A 23,737-nucleotide genomic window follows, 5' to 3' on the forward strand; every position below is an offset into this window, starting at 1 on the left:
AGAGATCTGGGCGAACAGGTTCACAGGTCAGTGAAAGCGGCAACACATGTGGATAAGGTAGTCAAGAAGGCAAACAGCATGCTTGCCTTCATCGATCTGGGCATAGAGTAAACCGAGTGGCAAGTCATGCTGCAGCTGTACAGAACCTTAACTGGGTCACACATAGAATTTTGCGTGCTGTTCTGGTCGCCACACTACCAGAAGGACGTGGAGGCTTTGGAGAGGGTACAGAAGAGGTTCACCAGGATGTTCCCTGGTCTGGAGGGCATTAGCTATGAGGATAGGTTGGATAAACTCGGATTGTTTTCACTGGAACGACGGATGTTGAGGGGCAACATGATAGAGGTTTACAAAGTTATGAGTGGCATGGACAGAGTGGATAGTCAGAAGCTTTTTCCCAGGGTGGAAGAGTCAGTCACTAGGGGACATAGGATTAATGTGCGAGGGGCAAAGTTTAGAGGGGATGTGCGAGGCAAGTTTTAAACACAGAGGGTGGTGAGTGCCTGGAACTTGCTGCGGGGGGAGGTGGTGGAAGCAGGTACCATAGCGACGTTTGAGAGGCATATTGACAACAACATGAATAGGATGGGAATAGAGGGATACGGTCCCTGGAAATGCAGAAGGTTTTAGTGCAGACAGGATCAATATCGGTGCAGGGTTGGAGGGCCGAATGGCCTCTTCCTGTGCTGTACTGTTCTTTGTTCTTTGTTCTATAACCTCTGCATTTCCTATACTATTGAGATGGTACTAGTGTCCTCCACCGTGAAAACTGAAGGAAAAGACTGATTTAGTGTCCCTACCATTTCTGTGTTCCCTTCTATTAGCTCCCCAATCTCATCCTCCAACGGAACACCATTCACTTTAGCTACTTCTCTTCCCTTTTATATGCTTATAGAAGCTTTTGCTATCGTGTTTATACTTTGCGCCAGTTTTCTTTCCAAATTTTCCTTAGCACTTTGTATTACATTTTTAGTAACCCTTTGTTGATCTTTAAAAGTTTCCCAATCTTCTAGCCTCCCACTAGCTTTTGCGATATGGTGTGCCTTAGTTTTGGTCTCTATTTTATCCTTAACTTCCTTTCTTAGCTATGGGTGTTTTTTTTTCCACTTCCTAGAATCTTTCTTCCACTCTTGAATATATTTTAGTTGGGATAAACTGAATATCTCCTTAAACTTCTGCCACTGCTTGTCAACTGTCCTATCTTGTAGTCTTCCTGCCCAGTCCACTAGAGCCAAATCTATCCTCATGCCTATACAATTACCTTGGTTTTACCCAAGAACGCTCTTGTGGGACTCCAGCTTCTCGCCATCAAACTGAATTTAAAATTCTAGCATGCTCTGATCATTTTCTCTGGAGGAACCTCGAGGGAAAAGTGATCATAGCATGCTAGAATTTCAAATTCAGCTCCTCTTGGTTAAGTATGCAGCCGTGGGAGCTTTTTATAACTGGTGATATTTCACACAACAAATCTGACCCATATTTACAGTTATATTTGCCAATTATTGTTTGTACTTCATTTGATGCTGTAGTATTTATGCATTAGCTTGCAATTATTCGGTAAAACCTTCTTAACATTTATCACTTTACTATAACAAGAGCTAACCAAAAAGGAAAATGGTCATTTAACACAAATTGTTTGAAAGATCTTCCACTTGCAGTTTATATAAAGCTTAGCGATAACGACCTCCACATTCTGACAAAGTATTTTTGCTGCTGGAATAAAGTGTCACTTGTTTCCATTTGCTTCCTAACCTTTTCTTTCCTCTGCACTCCTGGGCGATTCAAAGTTGATTTTTGTCCATCGCTTGTCCACATTCAGGAGGTTCCAGCTCCTCTGCAGCTGCTGCCCTGGAGAAATTCATTGTATTCAAAATCTTTCCCTCAGTTTGGGGACGTGAGGAGAGACTGTTTACACTAGCAGAGGGGAAAAACAAATAGGCAGGGAGTTGTTCTGGTCTGGAATTCACTCTCTGACAGGTGGATAAAGTAAACGTTGGTCCTTTAGAGGATGAGAAGCGGAATTTAGTTATGGGATATGATGAAATGGCCGAGGCATTGAACAGGTATTTTGTATCGGTCTTCTCACTGGAGGACATTAATAACATGCCAGTAATTGACAAAGAGACGAACGTAGGTGAGGACTTGGAAACAATCATTATTATGGAAGAGGTAGTGTTGGGCAAGCTAATGGAGCTAAGGATTGATAAGTCTCCTGGCCCTGATGGAATGCATCCCAGGGTACTAAAAGAGATAGCGGGAGAAATAGCAGGTGCACTGGCGGTAATTTTCCAAAATTCGCTGGACTCTGGGATAGTCCCAGCTGATTGAGAAACAGCAGATGTGACGCCACTGTTTAAAGAGGGAGGTAGACAAAAGATGGGGAATTATAGACTGGTTAGCGTAACCTCTGCAGTGGGGAAGATGCTTGAGTCTATTATCAAGGAAGAAATAGATCTCGGTAGAAATTGTCCCGTTGGGCAGACACAGCATAGGTTCATGAAGGGCAAGTCATGCTTGACAAATCTTTTGGAATTCTATGATGACATTACGAGCAAGGTGGACAATGGGGACACAGTGGATCTGATGCACCTAGATTTCCAAAAGGCGTTCAACAAGGTGCCGCAGAAGAGGCTACTGCATACGATAAGGATGCATGGCGTTAGCAGTAAAGAATTAGCATGGATAGAGGATTGGTTGACTAACAGGAAGCAGAGATTGGGGATAACTGAGTGCTATTCTGTTTGGCAATCAGTCACTAGTGGTGTGCCTCAGGGATCGGTGTTGGGACCGCAATTATTTAGAATTTATATAGATGGTTTGGAGTTGGGGACCACGTGTAGGCTGTCAAAGTTTGCAGATGACACTAAGATGAGTGGCAGAGCAAAGTGTGCAGATGACTGTGAATCTTTGCAGAGGAACATAGATACATTGAGTGAGTGGGCAAAGGTCGGGAAGATGGAATACAATGTTAATAAATGTGAAGTCATTCATTTCGGTAGCGGTAACAGTAAAAAGGATTATTACTTGAATGGTGAAAGGTTGCAGCATGCTGCTATGCAGAGGGACCTGGGCGTCCTTGTGCATGAATCGCAGAAGGTTGGTCTGCAGGTACAGCAAGTAATTAGGAAGGCAAATGGAATTCATTGGATTTCAGAAGAATGAGGGGGGATCTTATAGAAACATATAAAATCATGAAGGGAATAGATAAGTTACAAGTAGAGAGGATGTTTCCACTGGCAGGTGAAGCGAGGACAAGAGGGCATAGCCTCAAGATTAGAGGGAGCAGATTTAGGACTGAATTAAGAAGGAACTTCTTCACACAGAGGGTTGTTAATCTATGGAATTCCTTGCCCAGTGAAGTAGTTGACGCTTCTTCAGTAAATGTTTTTAAAGCTAAGGTAGATATCTTTTGGAAAAATAAAGGAATTAAGGGACACGGTGAGAGTGCATGTAAGTGGATCTGAGTCCACGAAAAGATCAGCCATGAACTTATTGAATGGTGAAGCAGGCTCAAGGGGTCGGACGGCCTACTCCTGCTCCTAGTTCTTATGATATTATGAAAGTAGAATAATATTAACTTTCAAAAGACAATTGGATCAAAACTTCAATTAATATTAGTTAGTTAAAGTAAATGCCAGCATAGAAAGCGAAGTGAAACAAAGAGATGTCATAACGTTAGTGATGAAGAACTCAGCACCACATACATAGAGTGTTTTTACTTATCAATGATTGTTTCGGTTTTGTTAGATCCTGTTGTTTTATTTATGCATACCTTTAATCACACAAAATAATTTTCCAAACAGGAATGAGGTTAATGTTACAGGTGTTCACATAGTAGGAAAATAGCCATTTAACAAAAGTTGCCCTGAAAATATTTCAATCGGCATCTCAAGTTTACATCAAGTAAATTCCTCAAACTTGTAGAATCTTTCAACCTCACAGTCACACAGAATCTCCAATCAGCAATGGCTTAGCAGCTCCATCTGCTGGTGTCCCTGCCTCACTGCAGTTGCAGCTACTCTCACCATCACCATCTGCTGGTTTCCCTCTCTCACTGCAGTTACTGTCCTCCACCTCACCATCTCCTTCTGCTGGTGTCCCTGTCTCTCTGCAGATACTGCCCCATCTCTGCATTTCCATCTGCTGGTGTCCCTGTCTCACTGCAGTTACTGTCCCCCAACACCCCATCTCGATATGCTGGTGTCCCTGTCTCACTGCAGTTACTGTCCCCTCTCACCATGTCCACATGATGGTGCCCTGTTCTCACTGAAGTTACTGTCCCCCTCTCACAATCTCCATCTGCTGGAGTCCCTGTCTCACTGCAGCTTCTGCCCCGGTCACCATCTCCATCTGCTGGTGACTCTGCCTCACTGCACTTTCTGCCACTCTCACCATCTCCATCTGCTGGTTTCCATTTCTGACTGCAGTTACTGTCCCCCCTTATTATCTCCATCTGCTGGTGTCCCTGTCTCACCACAGATATTGTCGCCCTCTCACCATCTCCCTCTCCTGATGTCCCTGTCTCACTGCAGTTACTGTCCCCCTCCCACCACCTTACATTCACTTCGATTTTCAGCTTTGTCCACTGGCTACATTTTTTGACAACGCAACCACTAGGTGGCGCTGTACTGGCACATGCTCACATGTAGACAGTTCCACTAAAACGTCGTGATCTGCCACGTTCGGGCAGCTGCCAGGATCAAAGATGGCGCCGGTCAAAGGCATGTGGAGGGAGGGTGGTGGAGCGGGGTGGGGGGCGGAATGGGATTTAGTTTCAGTGTTTGAAACCCTTCAGCTCTTTCTATGATTTCACTAATTTAACAATGAGATTGAAAGGGTATTTCACCGCCTTCTTCAGCTCCTGTCTGAATTTAGTCTGGGTCACAGTGTAAATACATGTGTTGGTGCAGGAACTGAGGAGCTGCAGCATCCTTGATGTGTGATCTGTGATAAAGAGAGGGTCAGTGTAGGAGGAATAATCGTGAATTTCTGCAATTCGCACATAAATGATAAACACAATCCGGGTCACCCATAACAGTGTAAAACTGCCGGATATACTGAAGAGTAAAATTATTGATTTCCTGCGATTCTCCATCTCTGGGTCCTTGTGATTCTCTGTATTGCTGTGGTGCCGGAAACCTCTGCGGACTTTGCTGGAGAATAAAATCCGTCTGACAATCAGAACATTAAGCAGCAAAACCAGAAAGACCGGGACACAAGGGGTTAAAATGCGGTTAATCAATTCAAATGCCACCCACGCGGGGGACGTAAAGAAGCTCAGTTTACCAACACAACTCATGGGAACATTATCAATAATGTACTCTTGTTCTAGAGTAAAGTACCAGGGGAGAGACTCTAAACAGCCCAGCACACTCACTGTTCCTACAACCACAGCCGCCGTTTTCTCGCTGCAATATTTTGTTTTCTGCTTCTCACAACAAATGGCCACAAATCGATCAAAGGTGAAAGTGACTGTGAGCCAGACAGAAACAACTGTGGCTGCAGAAAACAGGACGACAATCAGAGAACACACGGGAGTAAGGTTCAGGAATGAATATGGGAAATAAATTGGAACAATCCAGTACAATATAGGATAAGTGATAACGACCAGTAGATCAGACACTGTCATTCCCACCAGGTAGACGCTGATACATTTGGAGAGACCGCACTTTCCTCGGGACAGGATCACAATCGCCACTAAGTTAACTGGAAGAGAGAGAAAAGGAAGCAGGGAAATTACTGATCAGACCTGGAGGCAAAACAGCAGTTTGACATGATCTGGGCTGAAATTTCCAGCTTGGTTGCCGCATCGAGCAGTGAAATCTAATTCATTGAGCTGGGCAGTACTGAGTGAGGATGCAGTGCCAGTGGGAAAATGCGATGGGGTTTTACAGATATGGAATCCAATGGGTTAAGTGGGAATGCGTCTCCAGACCGTTGGTTAAGAAAGTTTGGGGAGAGTGGGATGTGTAGCTGTTTTTTTGCTCTGGTCTCGGAGAACCGACAGGGACTGTTGCCAAATGGAAAAAGGGTGACAACTGCAGCGCTGAGTTTGACTATCGGCCATGATCCAGAATGGTGGAGCAGGCTCGAAGGGCTGAATGGCCTCCTCCTGCTCCATTGTTCCTGTATTCCTATCAGGTTGGTCGAGGCAGCTGGAAGTAGAGCCATTGAGTGAGATTGGGAGGGAGAGAAGGAAACGGACATGTTGGAGTTCGAGGGAAGACTGAAGCAGATGGTTTTGGAAAGTGGATAAATTGAATCAATGGATGAGGAGACTGAGGATTCAATACAGTGAAAGGAGAGGCTGAGATTCACAGGGAGAGACTGCAGCAGAGTGTTAGAGGAAATCTAATCGATAGATCCCAGTAATACAACTCAATTCTTGAATTCAAATAATAATCCCTGTGGTTATTGGTGTTGGAGAGCAGTTCGTTGTTTATAGAATATAGTCAATATATTTAGTTAGTACAGGGTATTAAATATAAAGTTAAATACATTTCTGATGTCAAACGCGCTCTTTATTGAATTCAGTAGTCACAGCGATTTTAAAGTGCAGTATTTAAATAATGAATTCCCTTTAGTGAAGAACTGATTCTATTCTGTTTATTCAATCACTAAGTAAGGAACAGGAACTTTCGACAAAACAAAATGAGGCCTGACAGAAATCAACACAGAGGATCAAGCCCAACAGAAAAATAAACACAATCTGACAACAGACAACTTCAACTCACAGTTTCTTTCACTAATTGTTCTGGACATTCCAGCACTTTATGATAGTGAATTATTCACGCTGCTTCTTCTTTCTCTTTCTCTTTCCTTCTGCTTATTTATTTCCCTCGGTTTCATTCTCCCTGCTCCTTTTCTCCTTCCCTATCTCTCTGGAGTACTCACACCCTTCAAACTGTTACTTGATGCTACTTTTGATATACGATTTACTCCTAACCTTCTGCTTCTGTGTTCTGTTCACCTGCCCCAGGTTCAATGATTCTATTTTCAAAGTCACTTTGTTCAATGGTGAAACCTCTTTGAATAATTTATTGTATCCACAGAACACCCAAGTCTCCACATGTTCACCTGCACTCTTCACTTCATCTACAATGCGTGGAATAAACAGGATCGAAAGCTTCTTCGAGACAAACCTCCCAATCATTGAAATTCCTTCTCCTGGAATTATAAAGTAATCCGTTGTAATGTGGGATTGTTTAATTAATGAAACACCAACATCAGCGCTGGAGCTGATAATCCACAGAAAGATGGAAAGACTCTTGATTCCAACTGATGGAGTATAAACCAATAAAATATGACTTCAATACTTTCTATTTTACAATGTAGTCCAGTGACAGTGAACGCTCCGCAATGAAGCAGAGAAGGAGAAGTGAAAGTGTTAGCAGCAAACACAGTTCAGTAGCCAGACCTCTGAAGCAGCGTCACACACACAGAAAGAAATAATATTTGAAACAGTGATGACCAATCCGTTCATTGATATTCCAGTTAAACTGAAACATGTTCTTGGGGAGGGAGGACATTGTGCTGTGTCCTTGCAACACTGAGACCGTGAGATGTCTCAGGATCAATTACTGAAAAAAAAATCATAAAAGTATTCCAGTGCCAGTTAGATCCACATCATGGAACTGTTAAAAGCTCCTGATGGTCTGATTCTTGACCTTCACCGAGCCATCTCTTTGAACTGCATTCAATACACAGAATAATCCAGTAACAATGCCAGAGTTACAGAAAACAATGTCATTAAAATGTAATACAGCTCCTGCACGACTGAAAGAATAGTCAATGAGGTGATTCCATCAGTAACTTGCTGGAAAAGAACACGTGGCTGCGTAACGCACGCAGTGTGAAATAATTCAGAGTACAGCAGCACAGTTAACATCGATTTACACCATTATCAGATGAGATATTGGTTTACCAGGAACTCCAATTGCTGCAAGTGTAGGATAGTAAATGTCTTCTATCTGAAATATTACTGGATATCCCATTTCTGTTTGAAGCAGAGTCTTCTGTTAGCCTGGAATACACAGCTCCAGCAGGCGCTCTGAGCTGATCCATTCCAATGTGTCCTGATTTATACAGGGGATAGGTCTCCACTGACACGGTTATACACCTGAGCATTGCTCTTAGTTACATTCACCTGAACAAACACATTACATCAGCAGCTTTGACTCTGATGTAAATAATGTGGTGGATTAAGCACAATCATTTCAATGTCAATCAAATTTTCTTCGTAAGCCTTCTCTCGGGGATAAACCTGAAATTTCTTCTCACACTGGATGGTGGTACCATTATGAGTGGCATCATTTACATTTTCCATATTATTGCATTGACCTTGTTCACTCCTGGCGTTTCTATTGTAAATGCAACTGATCTGTCTGCAGTGGATACTGAATTCGGGGACAAAAACAATCCCACTTCACTCTGTTCCTGCCTTTTCCCAGTTAAAATAGAAACTTTGAGTCTCTGATTCGGGAACATGTTCAGAGTTACAGCCTAGAAATTACTGTGGGTGATATTAGGCGGCAGGCACTGTACATGTCCACTGGGGAGGCAGTTCCATAGTGATGATATCCAGAAGCCCAGACCAATGGCCTGGTGACTGGGGTTCAAATCCCAACATGACAGCTGCTGGAAGTTATATTCAATTAATTAACAAAAGTCTGCAATTGAAAACTGGTCTTTGTAATGGTGCCATGAAACTATCACCGATTGCTGTAAAAATATATTTGGTTCGATCACTCCTTTCAGGGAAGGAAATTGGCCATCCTTACCTGGTCTGGCCGACATGTGCCTACAGACCCAAAGCAATGTGGCTGACTTTTAACTGCCCTCTGAAACGGCCCAGCAGGCTGTCAAGGGCTATAAATGCTGACCTTGTCAGCGGAGTTCACATCACACGGAAGAGTAAAAGAAAATCTTCTCTCTGCTATTTCACTGCAGTTATTTACCTGTTTATTCTACAGTAGTTCATGGCTCCGGTAAAATTACAACTCTGACAACTCCTGACTCCTTTCCTCCAGTTCACTGCTGATCAGAAACCCAAATCCCACCTTCCCTCACTATCAACTTCTTAAATGCCTGCTTCCATGTCCAACTCTCACCAAGTCCATCTCACCCAATACCTTCAGCCTAACTTACCTGCATTGGCTCGCAGTCCTCCTGGTGCTGACATTTATAATTCTTAGCATTGGGTTAAAATTCTTCCATGTCCTCACCACTCCTCATGTTCTACCACGCCTCCAAACCTGTAGCAAACCCTTCCATGACCTCCCCATATCTCTCACAATGATATCTTTCAGTGGGACTGTCCCCGTGTGGTTCCAATATTACTGATCTGATTGTAACCAGAACATCTCCAGCAATGGCCTTTTTTCCTGCACCAGCACCATAACCTCTGGAGTCCCGGAACTTTCCATTTTTACTCCATCCTCTTCCGTATCGACGCACTGCCCACTGGTGACATCATTGACAGATATGGGGTTAATTTCCACATGTGTGCTGACAACACCCAGCTCCAGCTCTCCATCATCTCTATCCATCATCTCTATCCATCCTCCACTGTCTCTGTGTTATCAGACTCTCACAGTCTGTTTTCCATGAGCTCCAATATCCTCCAATTAAACAGGGGACAGAATGAAGCCTCCACCTTTGGCTTCACCACAAAGTCCACACTCTGTCTGTGATTCCATCACCGTACCTCGTTGATGCATCGGGGTGACTATGGTGTTGTGTAAAATATGATCCGCATTCATCCCTGACCTGATCTTCTGACCTGATGTTGTAACCATCGGAAATGACGCCTCCATCCACCTCCATAACATCTCCGACTTCAGCCCATCAGTGAAAACACTCAAACACTCATCTGTGTAAGATTATTAGGTTATTAAAAGTTACCAAACAGTGTACTCATTGTTAAATGCTTGTAATCATAACCTAACAATTGTCTTATTATTATAAACTAAAATCTAACTTCATTCGAAATTTTCTTAGTAGCATAGACACGATGTCAAAGTATAGTGAATCTGGGAGATTATGTCAAGTTTTAAAATGCTTACTGCAGTACAAGGGTGGGACCTTAAGAGCAGACAGTGGAAACAGCTTCAGTGTAGATATGCCTTGTAATGAGATAAGGAACCTAGAAATGTAAAAGCATTGAGATACAGTAGTCAACACAAAGGGGTACTACATGTAAAAATGCAAAAGGTCACAAAATGATTCCTGTATTCTTCAGAAAGTCATCCTTTGATACAAAGCTAATCAGTGATAGGGAGAGAGACAGCGCGTGAGAAAGAGGTTGGGGAGGAGAACGTGATTGGTGGAGTCCGTTCCAGTTCAATAGCCGGCTGCAGTGCAGCCCCCCAATGTTGAATATCCACTTTGCACGCAATGAATTCAATCATCGTTCCAAAGGTTGGCCTGTCATCCTGTGAGCGGAATCTTTACCCCAGGGGCCCCGAGAGCAGTTGTTACAACCCCCTGGCCTAGTGCCACTGCCGTACCAATTGTGCAATATTCAACATCCCTGCCCCCCACCCTCCCCACCTCAGCTCCCCGCACCTCCCCCCAGGCAGTGGAAGAAGCCCCGGTTAATGCAATTTCCTCAACAACATCCCCGCAAACACCTCCCTCTGCCCCACCACATGCCCCTGCAATCGAAAGAAAGAACAATAAGTCCACGTTTCAGAATTCTTTAAATGAGAACTGCACGATGCCACTGCAGTCAAATAGCTTCCTCATGGCACCGTATCTAGAGTCGTGAAGAGAACCTTGTTGTTCAGATCTTTAAAAGTACTTGGACAAGATGTGTTGCGTGGAGACAGAGCACGTTTTATGCAATGGTAGATCCCATGAGCACGTCAGTCAGGTTTCTTGTTTGCTGCCGGTGTATCTTCCTAACAGGGAAATGGGGATTTTTCAATTTGAATTATCTGTTCTAGGGTTGCGTGGGCATCGCTAGCAAGGCCTAGCATTTATTTCCCCTCTGAAATTGCCATTCAGGAGATGGCCTTCTTGAACCGCTGCAGTCCATGTGGGGTCGGTACACCCACTGTGCTGTTAGAGAGGGAGCTCAGGGATTTTGACGCAGTGTAGTAGTTATTCTATTCAGCAGGACACTGGTCCCAAATTGGTTTAAGTGGAGCCCGTCCCAGTGGAACAGCTCCCTCTTTCCCCAGCACTGGCGCCAGCAGCTGCCTCTCACGCCCCTCTTTCATATCCATATTTAATCTTCTAATCTGGTTCACGCTGTGCCAATTGGTGGGCTGGTGAGGCTTGGGTTCAGCTGAAAGTGTCCAAACTGAGATTGATAGATTTGTGTTTGACACGGGGATTAAGGGTAAAGGAACCAAGGCAGGCAGATGGGTTTAAGGTCCAGATCAGCTGAGATGTCACTGAATGGGGAACTTAATCAAGGATCTGAATGGCCTCCTCCTGTTCCTATAACAGATAGAGACAGAGAGACAGAGGCAGTGAGAATAATGGTGTCCCTGTCTCACTGATATATATGATGGTTTCAGAACTGATCATTGTGGAAAATCATTTCCCTCTTATAGTAACTAGAAAAACACCAGTACAATGTCAACAGTGAAATTGTAATGTGTTTATTGAGACATTGAAAGCGCAGTATTGCTGTACAATGAAATGTACAGTACTTTATAAAAAATATTAAAGCATCTTAAATATCGATAAATGCAACATCGCTTCCCAGTAACAAACACAACCAAATTCCCCTGTCCTATTGGATTGGAATTTTGCCTTTCGTTTCTGGGCGCCTGGCCTCAGAGCAGAGAGAAAAATCAGCTGCAGCAAGGGAGCAATCGCCCATCGATCACAGGGTAGAACATCCTTAATATCACTGTAAAAGCATCAGTCACATTCCATAAGAGTCACATTGACATCCCTGACAGTTTTTCCTTCTGGCACATGGCTCAGGTTTTACTGAGCGTCCAGGAGGTAAAGAATAAAATCTGTCTTCTTTCATACCCTGCTAATAAGAACAAATTCACTACTGGGGTGAGGGAATGTATCAGTGAAGGATGAAAATGATGTTCATGCATGTTCCGAGTGTATTTTAGATTCCCACGGTACAATATCCCATATTTAATGTGCCAGGATATGAAGCAGGTCTGAGTTATCACAAGTCCCGTATTGAGAGAGTGGTGAGTAAAGCATATGGGATCTTCGGCTTCATAAATAGAGGCACAGAGTACAAAATCAGGGAGGTTACTCAGAGCCTTTAATCAAGCTCCAGTTAGGCCCCAACTGGAGAATTGTGTCCAGTTCTGCTCACTACACTTTAGGAAGTAGGTGAGGGTCCTTGAGAAGGTGCAGATGAGATTTACCAGAATGGTTCCAGGGATGGGGGAATTTAGCTGCAAGGTTAGGTTGGAAAAGCTGGGTTTGTTCTCTTCAGAAGAATGGAGATTAAGGGGAGATTTATTCGAGCTGTACAAGATTATGACAGGCTTAGATAAGTTGGACCATAAAAAACTGCTCCCATTAACAAATAATACAAGGATGTGGGGACACAGGTTGAAGGGTTTGGGCAAAAGATGCAGGGGGGAATGTGAGGAAGGAGCTTTCTACGCAGTAGGTGGTGATGACCTGAAACTCGCTGGCCACAAGGGCAGTGGAAGTGGAGACGATCACTGACTTCAAGAGGAAGTTGGATGATCGCCTAAGAGAAATAGCCTAGCAGGCATACGGGAATTGAGCCGCAGAGTGGGACAGACTGAATAGCTCAGTGGAGAGCCAGCATGGACTAGATGGCCCAAATTGCCTCCTTCTGTGCCATGATAGACTCTATGACTCTATGAGTCCAGTTTCTACACTTCCACCACAACGTGGGTGCTGTTAACCTTTGTTAAATTGTTCACCTGGTTAATCCACAGTTCAAATTGTTGGACTGGAGGCTAAGTTTGTGTTTTACCCCCACACAACGCAGAAATAGCGATGCAGTATGCAGTTATCTCAAGAAGATTGGGAATACAAAAACGATGGAAGATATGCTTCAGTTGTACGTATTCATAGTAGGACACCTTCTGGAGTCATTGTGTTCAGTTGTGCTCGCCACCCCTCAGGAAGGATCTATTGGCCTTCAGAAGGTGCAGCACAGATTGACCAGACTGAGACTGGGCTCAGAGGGATGCATTATGAGGGCACGTTGCATAGGCTTGGCTTGTATTCCCTCGGGTGTAGAGGTTTGGTGAGAGATCAAATTGTGGTACTTATATATCAATTATATTAGTGATTTGGATGTGAGTAATTTTTTCCAAGTTTGCGAATGACACAAAACTAGGTGGGAATGTGTGTTGTCAGGAGAATGCATGAGGCTTCAAGGCGATTTGTAAGGGCTGACTGAGAGGGAAAGAACATGGCAGATAGAATATAATATGGAAAAATGTGAAGGTATCCATTTTGGTGGGAAAAGCAGAAATGCAGAGATTTTATGAAATGGTGAGAGGTCGGAAAGTGTTGATGTTCGAATTGGGACAATAAATGGCATATTAGCCTTATTTGCAAGGGAATTTGAGTGCAGGCATAATGATTTGTTAGTGCGGGAAGATAGCACTGAGCTGGATGATCATCCATGATCTAGTTGCATGGTGGAGTCGATCAAAGGGCCGAATGGCTTATTCCTTTTCCTATATTAGAGCGAGGCAGCTCAGGAGCAAAATCCAGAAGCATCTTTGCACACAACAATCAGCAGAAAGTGGATACTTTTCTCCCCAAAGGGTGATGGATGGTGCTGCACAGTTGCAGCTTTAGAGACTGTGATATTTTTTTCTTAATTACTGGTATCACGGTTGATGGAACAAAGACGTGTAAAGTGAGCTGAGGTGCAGAAAGTCATGATATAATTGAATAATAGCAGGCTAGCTGGGCTGAATTGCTTACTCCTGTTCGCTATGTTTTAAAGGTTTCGTGTGATTGACATGTGAAGAAAACTCCATACCAGGATTGGGGTAGGATTTCTCTTGCAGATTCTGTTTCTTAAGCTGGCTGTTTGGAAACGCATATTCTCTCTTGGTAACAATGAATGAAGTGTCAATGATTATCATGTTACTTGGCATTGGACCTCTTGCGGAGGGGCCCATACCTTGTGCCCAGGAGATCTGTAAATGCTCGATATCTTCACCGCTGCATAGACGGTGGAGTCCTCACCAATGGCTGACGCTGAAATAAATGGTGAAATTGGTCAGAAAAATCAACCTATTGTCTTAAAATCTGATAAAAGTTCAATGACATTCTCTCAGCAGTGGACGACAGCAGAAGGAAGCAAAAATAGAAAATTTCCTTGTTTAGACCAAACAATGCTGTTCATCGTCTAGCCATAAACCGAAAGTGAAACAGTAAATGCTGTACAATACTTACATCTGGTTATATAGCGGTATATTTAACATCTACACTGAAATTGTCCTAACTTAATTGTCAATGCCTTTCATTTCTTATAGAGGGCGCAGCTCTGCTCTACACTGCTCAAAGATTCATCTTCAGCTGGGGATCAATCCACTGAGAAAAACACAAACGGTTCACTTCCCTTGCCTGTGTGCATTGCTGTGGTCATTTTCAGATAGTTTGAAATGTGAATGAAAAACTATGTGTCCTCATGAATATTTACTACAAGAACCAGTGAGCTGAGATATTAATAACAGAACATGGACTCAGTGAGTGAAAGCAGCAAGATATTCGGGTACTGCTTGCCAAGCGCATGAATGAGTGAAATAAGAGCCGACATATTAAAAGGTTGGATGTAACCCCCAGGGCCATTTGTAACTTATTTTGTTTCTCTTCGGTTGTACTTTTAGGTTAAGGACAGCGTCTAAATGAAACAAAAAAAATAAATCATACATGTGCAAATACTTAAAATATTTGCTCGTTTCTTGAAGAGTTCTGTGTCGATTGTTAGATTTTCCTCATTTGCACTTCAGTAAATCATTGCACCTATTGAGCATTCCTGATTTTATTAACTCCAGCTTTGGCAGCCGTATCTTCAGCTGCCTGGTCCCCAAGCTCCCGAATTCCCTCTCCAAACCACCCCAAACTCTATTTCCCTTTCTTCCTTTAAGATGCTCCTTAAAGTGGACCTCTTTCACTAAGCCTTTGGCCTCCTGCCCTATTATCACTTCATGTGGCTCAATGTCTAATTTTGCTGGATAACCCTTTTGTGACGTTATTTGGGATGTTTTTTGTACTTTACAGGCGTTATATAATTATAGGTCGGTGTTGTATCATCTGGACGGGACACTGACTTTACTGCCAAGTGTTGGTGGCAGCTGATCCTTGACAAACCCTAAAGGCTCTTTGATTGTTCATGAAGAAGTGAATATATCTCCTTTGCTGACCTTTTCTTTCTCATTTCAACTATTGCTGCAGTAGCTGGATGGGATGGCCAAGATTTCCCTGGGGATGGGGAGCATATTTTCTGTGTGTGACTTGTTTTTGTTGAGGCTCTCACTAATGCAGCATTGCAGCGTCTGGTCCTGAGCTGAGCAATGGTCAAAATGATTGCTTAACTGTATCACTTTCCACTTTGACTATGAATCCGTATTTATCCATGTGCTGCAGTCCGAAGCATTTCTACAACGACATGCATTACTGTTGACATATTTGGATAGCTGCCATATTTGATCTTATTCCCTTGGACAATTTCTTACTAGCAGTGTCATGTTTCATATCCTACCTAGGGGTCACACTCTTCCCGTTATAACAACCTATGGCCATCACATCTCCACCACTGAGGAACTGTCTAAGCAAATAGAATAGGAGGGTCAGTGTCCAATTAGATTAGAAATTGGCAGCAGGACAGAAACTGTGAGTCACAGTATGTGGTTGATTTTCAGACTGGAGGATGGTAGACGGTGATGTACCCCAAGGATCAGTGCTGGGACCACTGTTTCTTTTCACTGTATATAAATGAATTGGATCTTGGGATACAGAGTAGAATCTAAATTTTTTTGGCGACAAAAAAACGTGGAGGTGAGGCAATTACTGAGGATGATATGAACCGCCTGCAACAGGACATAGATAGGCTGGCAGAATGGGCAAAGAGGTGGCAGATGGAACTTAATACTGACAAGTGTGAGGTGATATATTTTGGCACAATGATAGGAAGAGACAATATATACTTAATGACACAGTTCTGAAGATTGTGCAGGAACAGAGGGCCCTGGGGGTGCATGTGAATCGATCTTTGGAAGTGGCAGGCCATATTGAGAGAGTGGTTAGTAAAGCATGTGGAATTTTGGGCTTCACAAATAGAGACATTGAGTACAAAAGCATGAAAGTTATGCTGAGCCTTTATAACTCTCTGGTTCGGCCCTAACCAGAATTGTCAGCAGACAATTACGAGGAATATTGTAATAACCTATTCTTATTCATTAAATGCTGAGAAAATTCTAAACGTTAATGACAATTCTGGAAGCAGGAATGCCAAACAGAACTTACATGTAAATCTTCGCTGGTTTGGTCGCGAGGATGTTCTGTGGTCGTTCAAACAATAAAACATCACCAATTATTAACAATGAATTTCATGACCCTGGTTATGAACTTATTAAGGCAGGTATTAAATGTGTTGCGGGCGAGGTTTATTTGTTATGTGTAAAGGTGCCCCTCTTTGCATGTTCAGGAACACATGTGCCTATCCAACTGTTCAATGTCCATATATATTTCTTAGATTGAAAATAAATTATTGAGTTGAATGAACCCAGCAAAGGTTTGGATGTGCGTGCATGTGTGTGTGTGTGTCTATTAGAGTGTGAATGGGTGTGTACGTTTCCCTGCGAGTATATGTATGTGTCTGTGTGTGATTGGGTGTTCGAGTGTGTATCTATATGTATATATAAGAACATATGAAATAGTAACAGGAGTAGGCCATTCAGCCCTTCGAGCTTGCTCCACCATTAAGGTAGATCAGGGCTGATCAACTTCAACACCATTTTCCTGCACTATCCATGTTTCCCGTGATGTTTTTAATTTGTCGAAATCTACTCGACCTCAGTCTTGAATGGACCCAAATGCTGAGATTCCACCGCCCTCTGAGGCAGAGAATTCCAAATATTCACACCCTCTGTGTGAAGAAATTACACCTCATCTCAGTCCTAAATGGCCTACCCCTTATTCTCAGACTGTGTCCCCTGGTTCTAGACTCCCCAGCCATGGGGAATGATCCTCTCTGCATGTACCCTGTCACGCCCTGTAAGAATGTTGCATGCTTGAATGGGATCACTGTTCATTCTTATAAACTCCAGAGAATAAAGATCAAATCTACTTAATCTATCCTCCTAGAATAATCCCTCCATCCCAGGCCTCAGTCTAGTAAACCTGCAGTACACTCCCTCTCTGACAAGTATATATTTCCTTAGGTAAGGAAAGCAAACGGCACATAATACTCCAGGTGTGGTCTCACCAAGGCTCGATATAATTTCAGTAAGCCATCTTTACTCAAATCCTCTTGTAGTAAAGACCATCCATTTACCTTCTTAACAGCTTGCTGCACATGCATGTCAGGAGTCTGATGGAATACTCTCCACTTGCCTGGATGGATGCAGCTCCAACAACATGCAAGTAGCTCAACACCATCCAGGACAAAGACTTCTGCTTGATTGCCACCCCAATAAAAAACAATCATTCCCTCCACCACCGACACACAGTGGCCGACTTGAAGCTATATCAACCGTTGCTTCACTTTCGCTTGGAATCGCTGAGCACTGACTATTGCATGCAACTGATGCAGTTTGTCACGCAAGTAGTCCTGTGTTGTAGCTTCACCAGGTTGACATCTCATTTTGAGGTATGCCTGGTGCTGCTCCTGGCATGCCCTCCTACAAACTTCATTGAACCAGGGTTGGTGTACTGGATTGATGGTACTGGTTGAGTAAGGGATATGCCGGGCCATGAGGTTACAGATTGTGGTTGATCACAATTCTGCTGCTGTTGATGGCCCACAGCACCTCATGGATGCCCAGTTTTGCATTGCTAGATCTGTTCGAAATCTATCCTATTTAGCACGGTGGTATCCTCAAGTGAAGGCGGGACTTTGTCTCCATAAGGACTGTGCGGTCGTCACTCCTGCCATGGACATCTGCGGTTGGCAGATTGACGAGGATGGGAGCAAGTATGTTTTTCCCTCTTGCTGGTTCCCTCACCACCTGCCGCATACCCAGTCTAGCAGCTATGTCCTTTAGGACCCGGCCAGCTCGGTCAGTAGCGGTGCTCCCGAGCCACTGTTGGTGATGGACATTGAAGTCCCCCACCCAGAGTAATTTCTGTGCCCTTGCCACCCTCAGTGATTCCTCCAAGTGTTGTTCAACATGGAGGAGTACTGACTCGTCACCTGAGGGAAGGCGGTTGCTGGTAATCATCTGGAGGTTTCCTTGCCCATGTACGACCTGATGTCGTGAGAATTCATGGCGTCAGGAGTCGATGTTGAGGACTACCAGGGAAACATCCATCCAGTCTGTATACCATCGTGCAACCACCTCTGCTGGTCTTTCCTGCCAGTGGCACTGGACATAACCAGGGATGGTGAACGCAGTGTCTGGGACGTTGGCTGCAAGATATGATTCCGTGAGCATGACTATGTCAGGCTGCTTCTTGACTAGTCTGTGTCATAGCTCTCCCAACTTTGGCACAAGCCCCCAGATATCAGTAAGGAGGACTTTGCAGGGTCGACAGGGCTGGATTTGCTGTCGTTTCCGGTGCTGAGGTCGATGCCTGGTGGTCCGTCCGGTTTCACTCTTTTTCATTGACTTCAGAACTCGCTTCCTCACAGCACTGTGGCTGTGCCTACATCACATGGACTGCTGCGGTTCCAGAAGGCTGCTCACCACTCAAGGGCAATTCGGGATGAGCAATAAATGCTGGCCCAGCCAGCGATGCTCACATCTCGTGAATTAATAAAAATAAATGTTAGCTTTCAGTGACTCATGAACAAAGACACCCAAGATCTTTTGAAGTCCAACTTAGCTCATATCATAAATGAAAAAGATACAATGCGGACAGAGAGAACACATTGTGCTTCACGCGTGCTTCTGAGAATTTTAATGGTTGGAGTGATTGAAGGTTTAATTTTCTCAACTGATTTCTCCGCTGTTTCTGCACTTCCCTGAGAAGGAAGGAATAAGTGTCAGGAATTGCAAGCCAGTTACTGGTCGACAGAAGAAGAGCATGAGAAAAGTCAAAGACTTTTGACAAGTCAAAGTTCTTCAAGCCCCAATGCCCACTACAACAGGCGGAGTTGCTTTGTTGCTAAGTGATGAGACATGTCATCCGGAAGTTTACACTAATGATCTGAAAGCAAAAATTCAAATCCCATCATGGCAGCTGGAGAATGTAAAGTCTGTTAGTTCCAAAGGTTTAGAATAATGAAGCCAGCAATGATGACCGTTTAAAAAAAATGGCTTGTTGTGAAAATAAAAAACACATCTGGCTCACTAATGTGCTTTCGGAATACAAATTCACCACCCTTACCCAGTCAGGCTGGGATGTGTTTCCAGATCCCACAACAACTTTATCGACACATGGTTACCTCTGGAATGCTTCCAAGGGCAATAAAAGCTGGCTTTGCCGGTGAGGCCCTGATCCCATGAACTAACCATAATAATAAGCACAAAATGTTTGCATGGAGTGGCCCAAAAATTGCCAAGTGTGAAATGGCCATATTAGGCTCGCACTTCCAGTACATGCTTCTTAACACTGTTAATGTGCAAGATGATGATGAATATGTTGAAGGACAGAACCCAGGGTACAGTTGAAATACTGTATAGACAAGGTAGATGAAGCAAGATTAGATACTGTTATCACTCGTTTATGATACATAGGAGTAGCGGTGAAAGAAAATAGCTCCAGGGAGGTTGTCTGTGCAGGGCACAGGGTTTGGGAGCTGATCAAGAAGTGAGGATCTCGGAAGGACTGGAGATAGTTTCTTGATGGCAGCAGTTTCGAGGGATGCATCGACTGAGCCAAAAGTGGATCAGGGTACAGAGGGAACTGAGGTGAGGAATTGGATTGTGGAGATGTTCAGAAGGGAGCGGGTCCATTGAGCAGTTGGTGGGTCTCATGAACAGGGTAAGTTTAACAATTATGGGTGAGGGGATATCAAAATTGCACAGCAGCGTTGGAGCGGGGTACCCAAGCGGGACGGGCAGGCGCCATGGAAGCAGAGTGGCGGGAAGGAGTCACGTGGAGAAGCGAGTTATCTTTGACTTTGAAAGACAATAGTCATATAGAGAAGGGAACTGCATTTTAAAACATCTTCCAGGAAGTCTCTAAAGTTACCCCTGACCCCATTGCAGGCAGCATCTAAACATTCTGTTAATGATTCCAAAATAGTCACATCCGGAACTGTAGTTGGGAGTCCATTACTGGCACTATTACTCATTGAAGGACTACTCCCTTATATTTTTTTAATTCATTCACGGGATATGGGCGTCGCTGGCCAGGCCAGCATTTCTTGCCCATCCCTAATTGCCCTTGAGAAGGTGATGGTGAGCTGTCTTCTTGAACCGCTGCAGTCCATGTGGGGTAGGTAGACCCACAGTGCTGTTAGGAAGGGAGTTCCAGGATTTTGACCCAGCGACAGTGAAGAAACGGTGATATAGTTCCAAGTCAGGATAATGGGTGACTTGGAGGGGAACTTGCAGGTGGTGGTGTTCCCATGTATTTGCTGCCCTTGTCCTTCTAGTTGGTAGCGGTCGCGGGTTTGGAAGGTGCTGTCGAAGGAGCCTTGGTGCATTGCTGCAGTGCATCTTGTAGATGGTACACACTGCTGCCACTGTACGTTGGTGGTGGAGGGAGTGAATGTTTGCAGATGGGGTGCCAATCAAGCGGTCCGCTTTGCCCTGGATGGTGTGGAGCTTCTTAAGTGTTGTTGGAGCTGCACCCATCCAGGCAAGTGGAGAGTATTCCATCACACTCCTGACTTGTGCCTTGTAGATTGTGGACAGGCTTTGGGGAGCCATGAGGTGAGTTACTCGCCTCAGGATTCCTAGCCTCTGACCTGCTCTTGCAGCCACGGTATTTATATGACTACTCCAGTTCAGTTTCTGGTCAATGGTAAACCTTAGGATGTTGATAGTGGGGGATTCAGCGATGGTAATGCCGTTGAATGTCAAGGGGAGATGGTTAGACTCTCTTTTGTTGGAGATGGTCATTGCCTGGCACTTGTGTGGCACGTATGTTACTTGCCACTTGTCAGCCCAATCCTGGATATTGTCCAGGTCTTGCTGCATTTCTACACAGACTGCTTCAGTATCTGAGGAGTTGCTAATGGTGCTGAACATTGTGCAATTATCAGCGAACATCCCCACTTCTGACCTTATGATTGAAGGAAGGTCATTGATGAAGCAGCTGAAGATGGTTGGGCCGAGGACACTACCCTGAGGTACTCCTGCAGTGATGTCCTGGAGATCAGATGATTGACCTCCAACAACCACAACCATCTTCCTTTGCGCTAGGTAGGACTCCAGCCAGCGAAGGGTTTTCCCCCTGATTCCCATTGACCTCAGTTTTGCGAGGGCTCCTTGATGCCATACTCGGGCAAATGCTGCATTGATGTCAAGGGCAGTCACTCTCGCCTCACCTCTTGAGTTCAGCTCTTTTGTCCATGTTTGAACCAAGGCTGTAATGAGGTCAGGAGCTGAGTGGCCCTGGCGGAACCCAACCTGAGCATCACTGAGCAGGTTGTTGCGAAGCAAGTGCTGCTTGATGGCACTGTTGATGACACCTTCCATCAATTTTCTGATTATTGAGAGTAGGCTAATGGGGCGGTAGTTGGCTTCGTTGGATTTGTCCTGCTTTTTGTGTACAGGACATACCTGAGCAATTTTCCACATTGCCGGGTAGATGCCAGTGTTGTCGCTGTACTGGAACAGCTTGGCTAGGGGCACGGCAAGTTCTGGAGCACAGGTCTTCAGTACTATTGCCGGATTACTGTCAGGGCCCATAGCTTTTGCAGTATCCAGTGCATTCAGTCGTTTCTTGATATCACGTGGAGTGAATCGATTTGGCTGAAGTTTGTCATCTGTGATGCTGGGGACTTCAGGAGGAGGCCGAGATGGATCATCAACTCGGCATTTCTGGCTGAAGATCTGTCCAGGCTTACCTCCCACATGTTGCCGCTTTCTCTCTTCCATGCCATCTGAACAACATCTATACAATCACCTCTCCATGATCTCCCTCCAGAGAGAGAAGCCTGAGAATTCCCACGCATTCCTCAGAAACTGGCATGATTGGGGCAGGGAATTGTTTTGTTGGATCGGCCTGTGCGATATGACGCCTCTGTTTTTTTTAACCAGCTCAGGTACATTTCTAACCCAGCCATATGGCCCAGAAGCAGTGCTATGTATGAGATTCCACATCATAAATCCAGCCATGTATTCATCCCCAGTGAAAGCCATGGAACTGTATATCTGGTGTGACCGTCATTATGATATTGCCTCTCTTGGCATTCCGACCAAGGTGAATTTCTGCTCAGGTCATTCTCATGTACATCATTAACATATCTTTGCTCCATCACCTGCTGGTCAGCTCTTCAGTGACCTTGTCCTATCTGCACCTTCTCCTTTGTTATCTCTTGCCCCACTCCCACTTTACTTGCTTGTACCCTTTTAGGTTTCTAATATTTGCCAGTTGAGAAGAAGGGACACTGACCTGAAACTTTAACTCTGCTTCTCTCTCCACAGATGCTGCCAGACCTGCTGAGTATTTCTAGCATTTCTTGTTTTTAAATCTGGTGCTTAACACAGGACACAAATTGTAACTGAATTACTACTACACGATAAACAGAGAACATAATGAGATATGGATTGAAAGGTCTTGGGGCAATAGAGCAAAATGGGCGTGTTGTATGGGCCGCCATTTTCGGACCCGCCCGATATTCAGCTCCACTGAAGTCAATGCAGGTGAATATTGGGCGGGTTGTAAAGCGGGAGGCAGGTGAAATTCAGCTCAAGATGAATTTTTACATCAATCTCTCACTTCACACCGTGGTAAACCGGTCCTTACACAACTGACACGGATTGAAAATCAAACAGATACAGCTTTTACTGAGGTCAAACGAACACAGTGAATGTTACAATGTCACTCACCTCTTACAGTGATGTGTGTACATCACTTAGAGCTGATGTTATCCTCCTTCCCCCTACATCAGCTTCATACTGACAGGTATAATGTTCTCCTTCACCGTGATCTATATTCCTGATGGTGAAGGTGAGAGAATTACTCCCTGCAGCAGCAGACTGGACATCAGAGTAATTGGTTTCTCCTTGCCTGTACAAGTGAAATGTGATGCCAGGAACGTCCTGGGGGCATGTACAGTTAAATGAGACATTCCCACCCTTAGTGGTAACTCTAGAATCCACGGAAAGATTTGGTTTGGGGAGATCTGTAATTGGTAAAGTTGAATTAGTGACAATTGGTTTCAAATGCACACCAGATTTATTGTTCACACACAGCACATGTGTTCAACGTTTCTTATCTTCAACAGAGATGATACTCTTACGTCCACATAAGCGAGGTTACTTAGGTTCATCCGAGAGTCAGAACCGAGTGTATGTTCAGACCTCCCCTTCCGATTCTCCAAGTAGTTGATCAGACTACTTATTTCTGAACGAGCTATCCAGCACTTGGAAGCACACTTTCTTATACCCTACTTCGTACATGCTACCTGTGTGATCAGCTCGGGCTGGGCCGGCCCTGACTACACGATGTACAGTGATTGGTCAGTCAG

The 23,737-nt window shown here is 44.3% G+C and overlaps 1 protein-coding gene across 1 annotated transcript; it reads right to left on the reverse strand.

Annotated features, from left to right (window-relative positions):
- Positions 1–733: 733 nt before the first annotated feature.
- Positions 734–7,994, reverse strand: LOC137361292 (G-protein coupled receptor 39-like). The gene is made up of 4 exons (XM_068026180.1): positions 7,897–7,994; positions 6,922–6,941; positions 4,814–5,706; positions 734–769 (listed from the first exon to the last, which is right to left on the reverse strand). The coding sequence occupies exons 1-4, from the start codon at positions 7,992–7,994 to the stop codon at positions 734–736; spliced, it is 1,047 nt and encodes a 348-aa protein (XP_067882281.1).
- Positions 7,995–23,737: the final 15,743 nt, after the last annotated feature.

This window comes from Heterodontus francisci, unplaced genomic scaffold (assembly GCF_036365525.1).
Source record: "Heterodontus francisci isolate sHetFra1 unplaced genomic scaffold, sHetFra1.hap1 HAP1_SCAFFOLD_50, whole genome shotgun sequence".
Taxonomy (NCBI): domain Eukaryota; kingdom Metazoa; phylum Chordata; class Chondrichthyes; order Heterodontiformes; family Heterodontidae; genus Heterodontus; species Heterodontus francisci.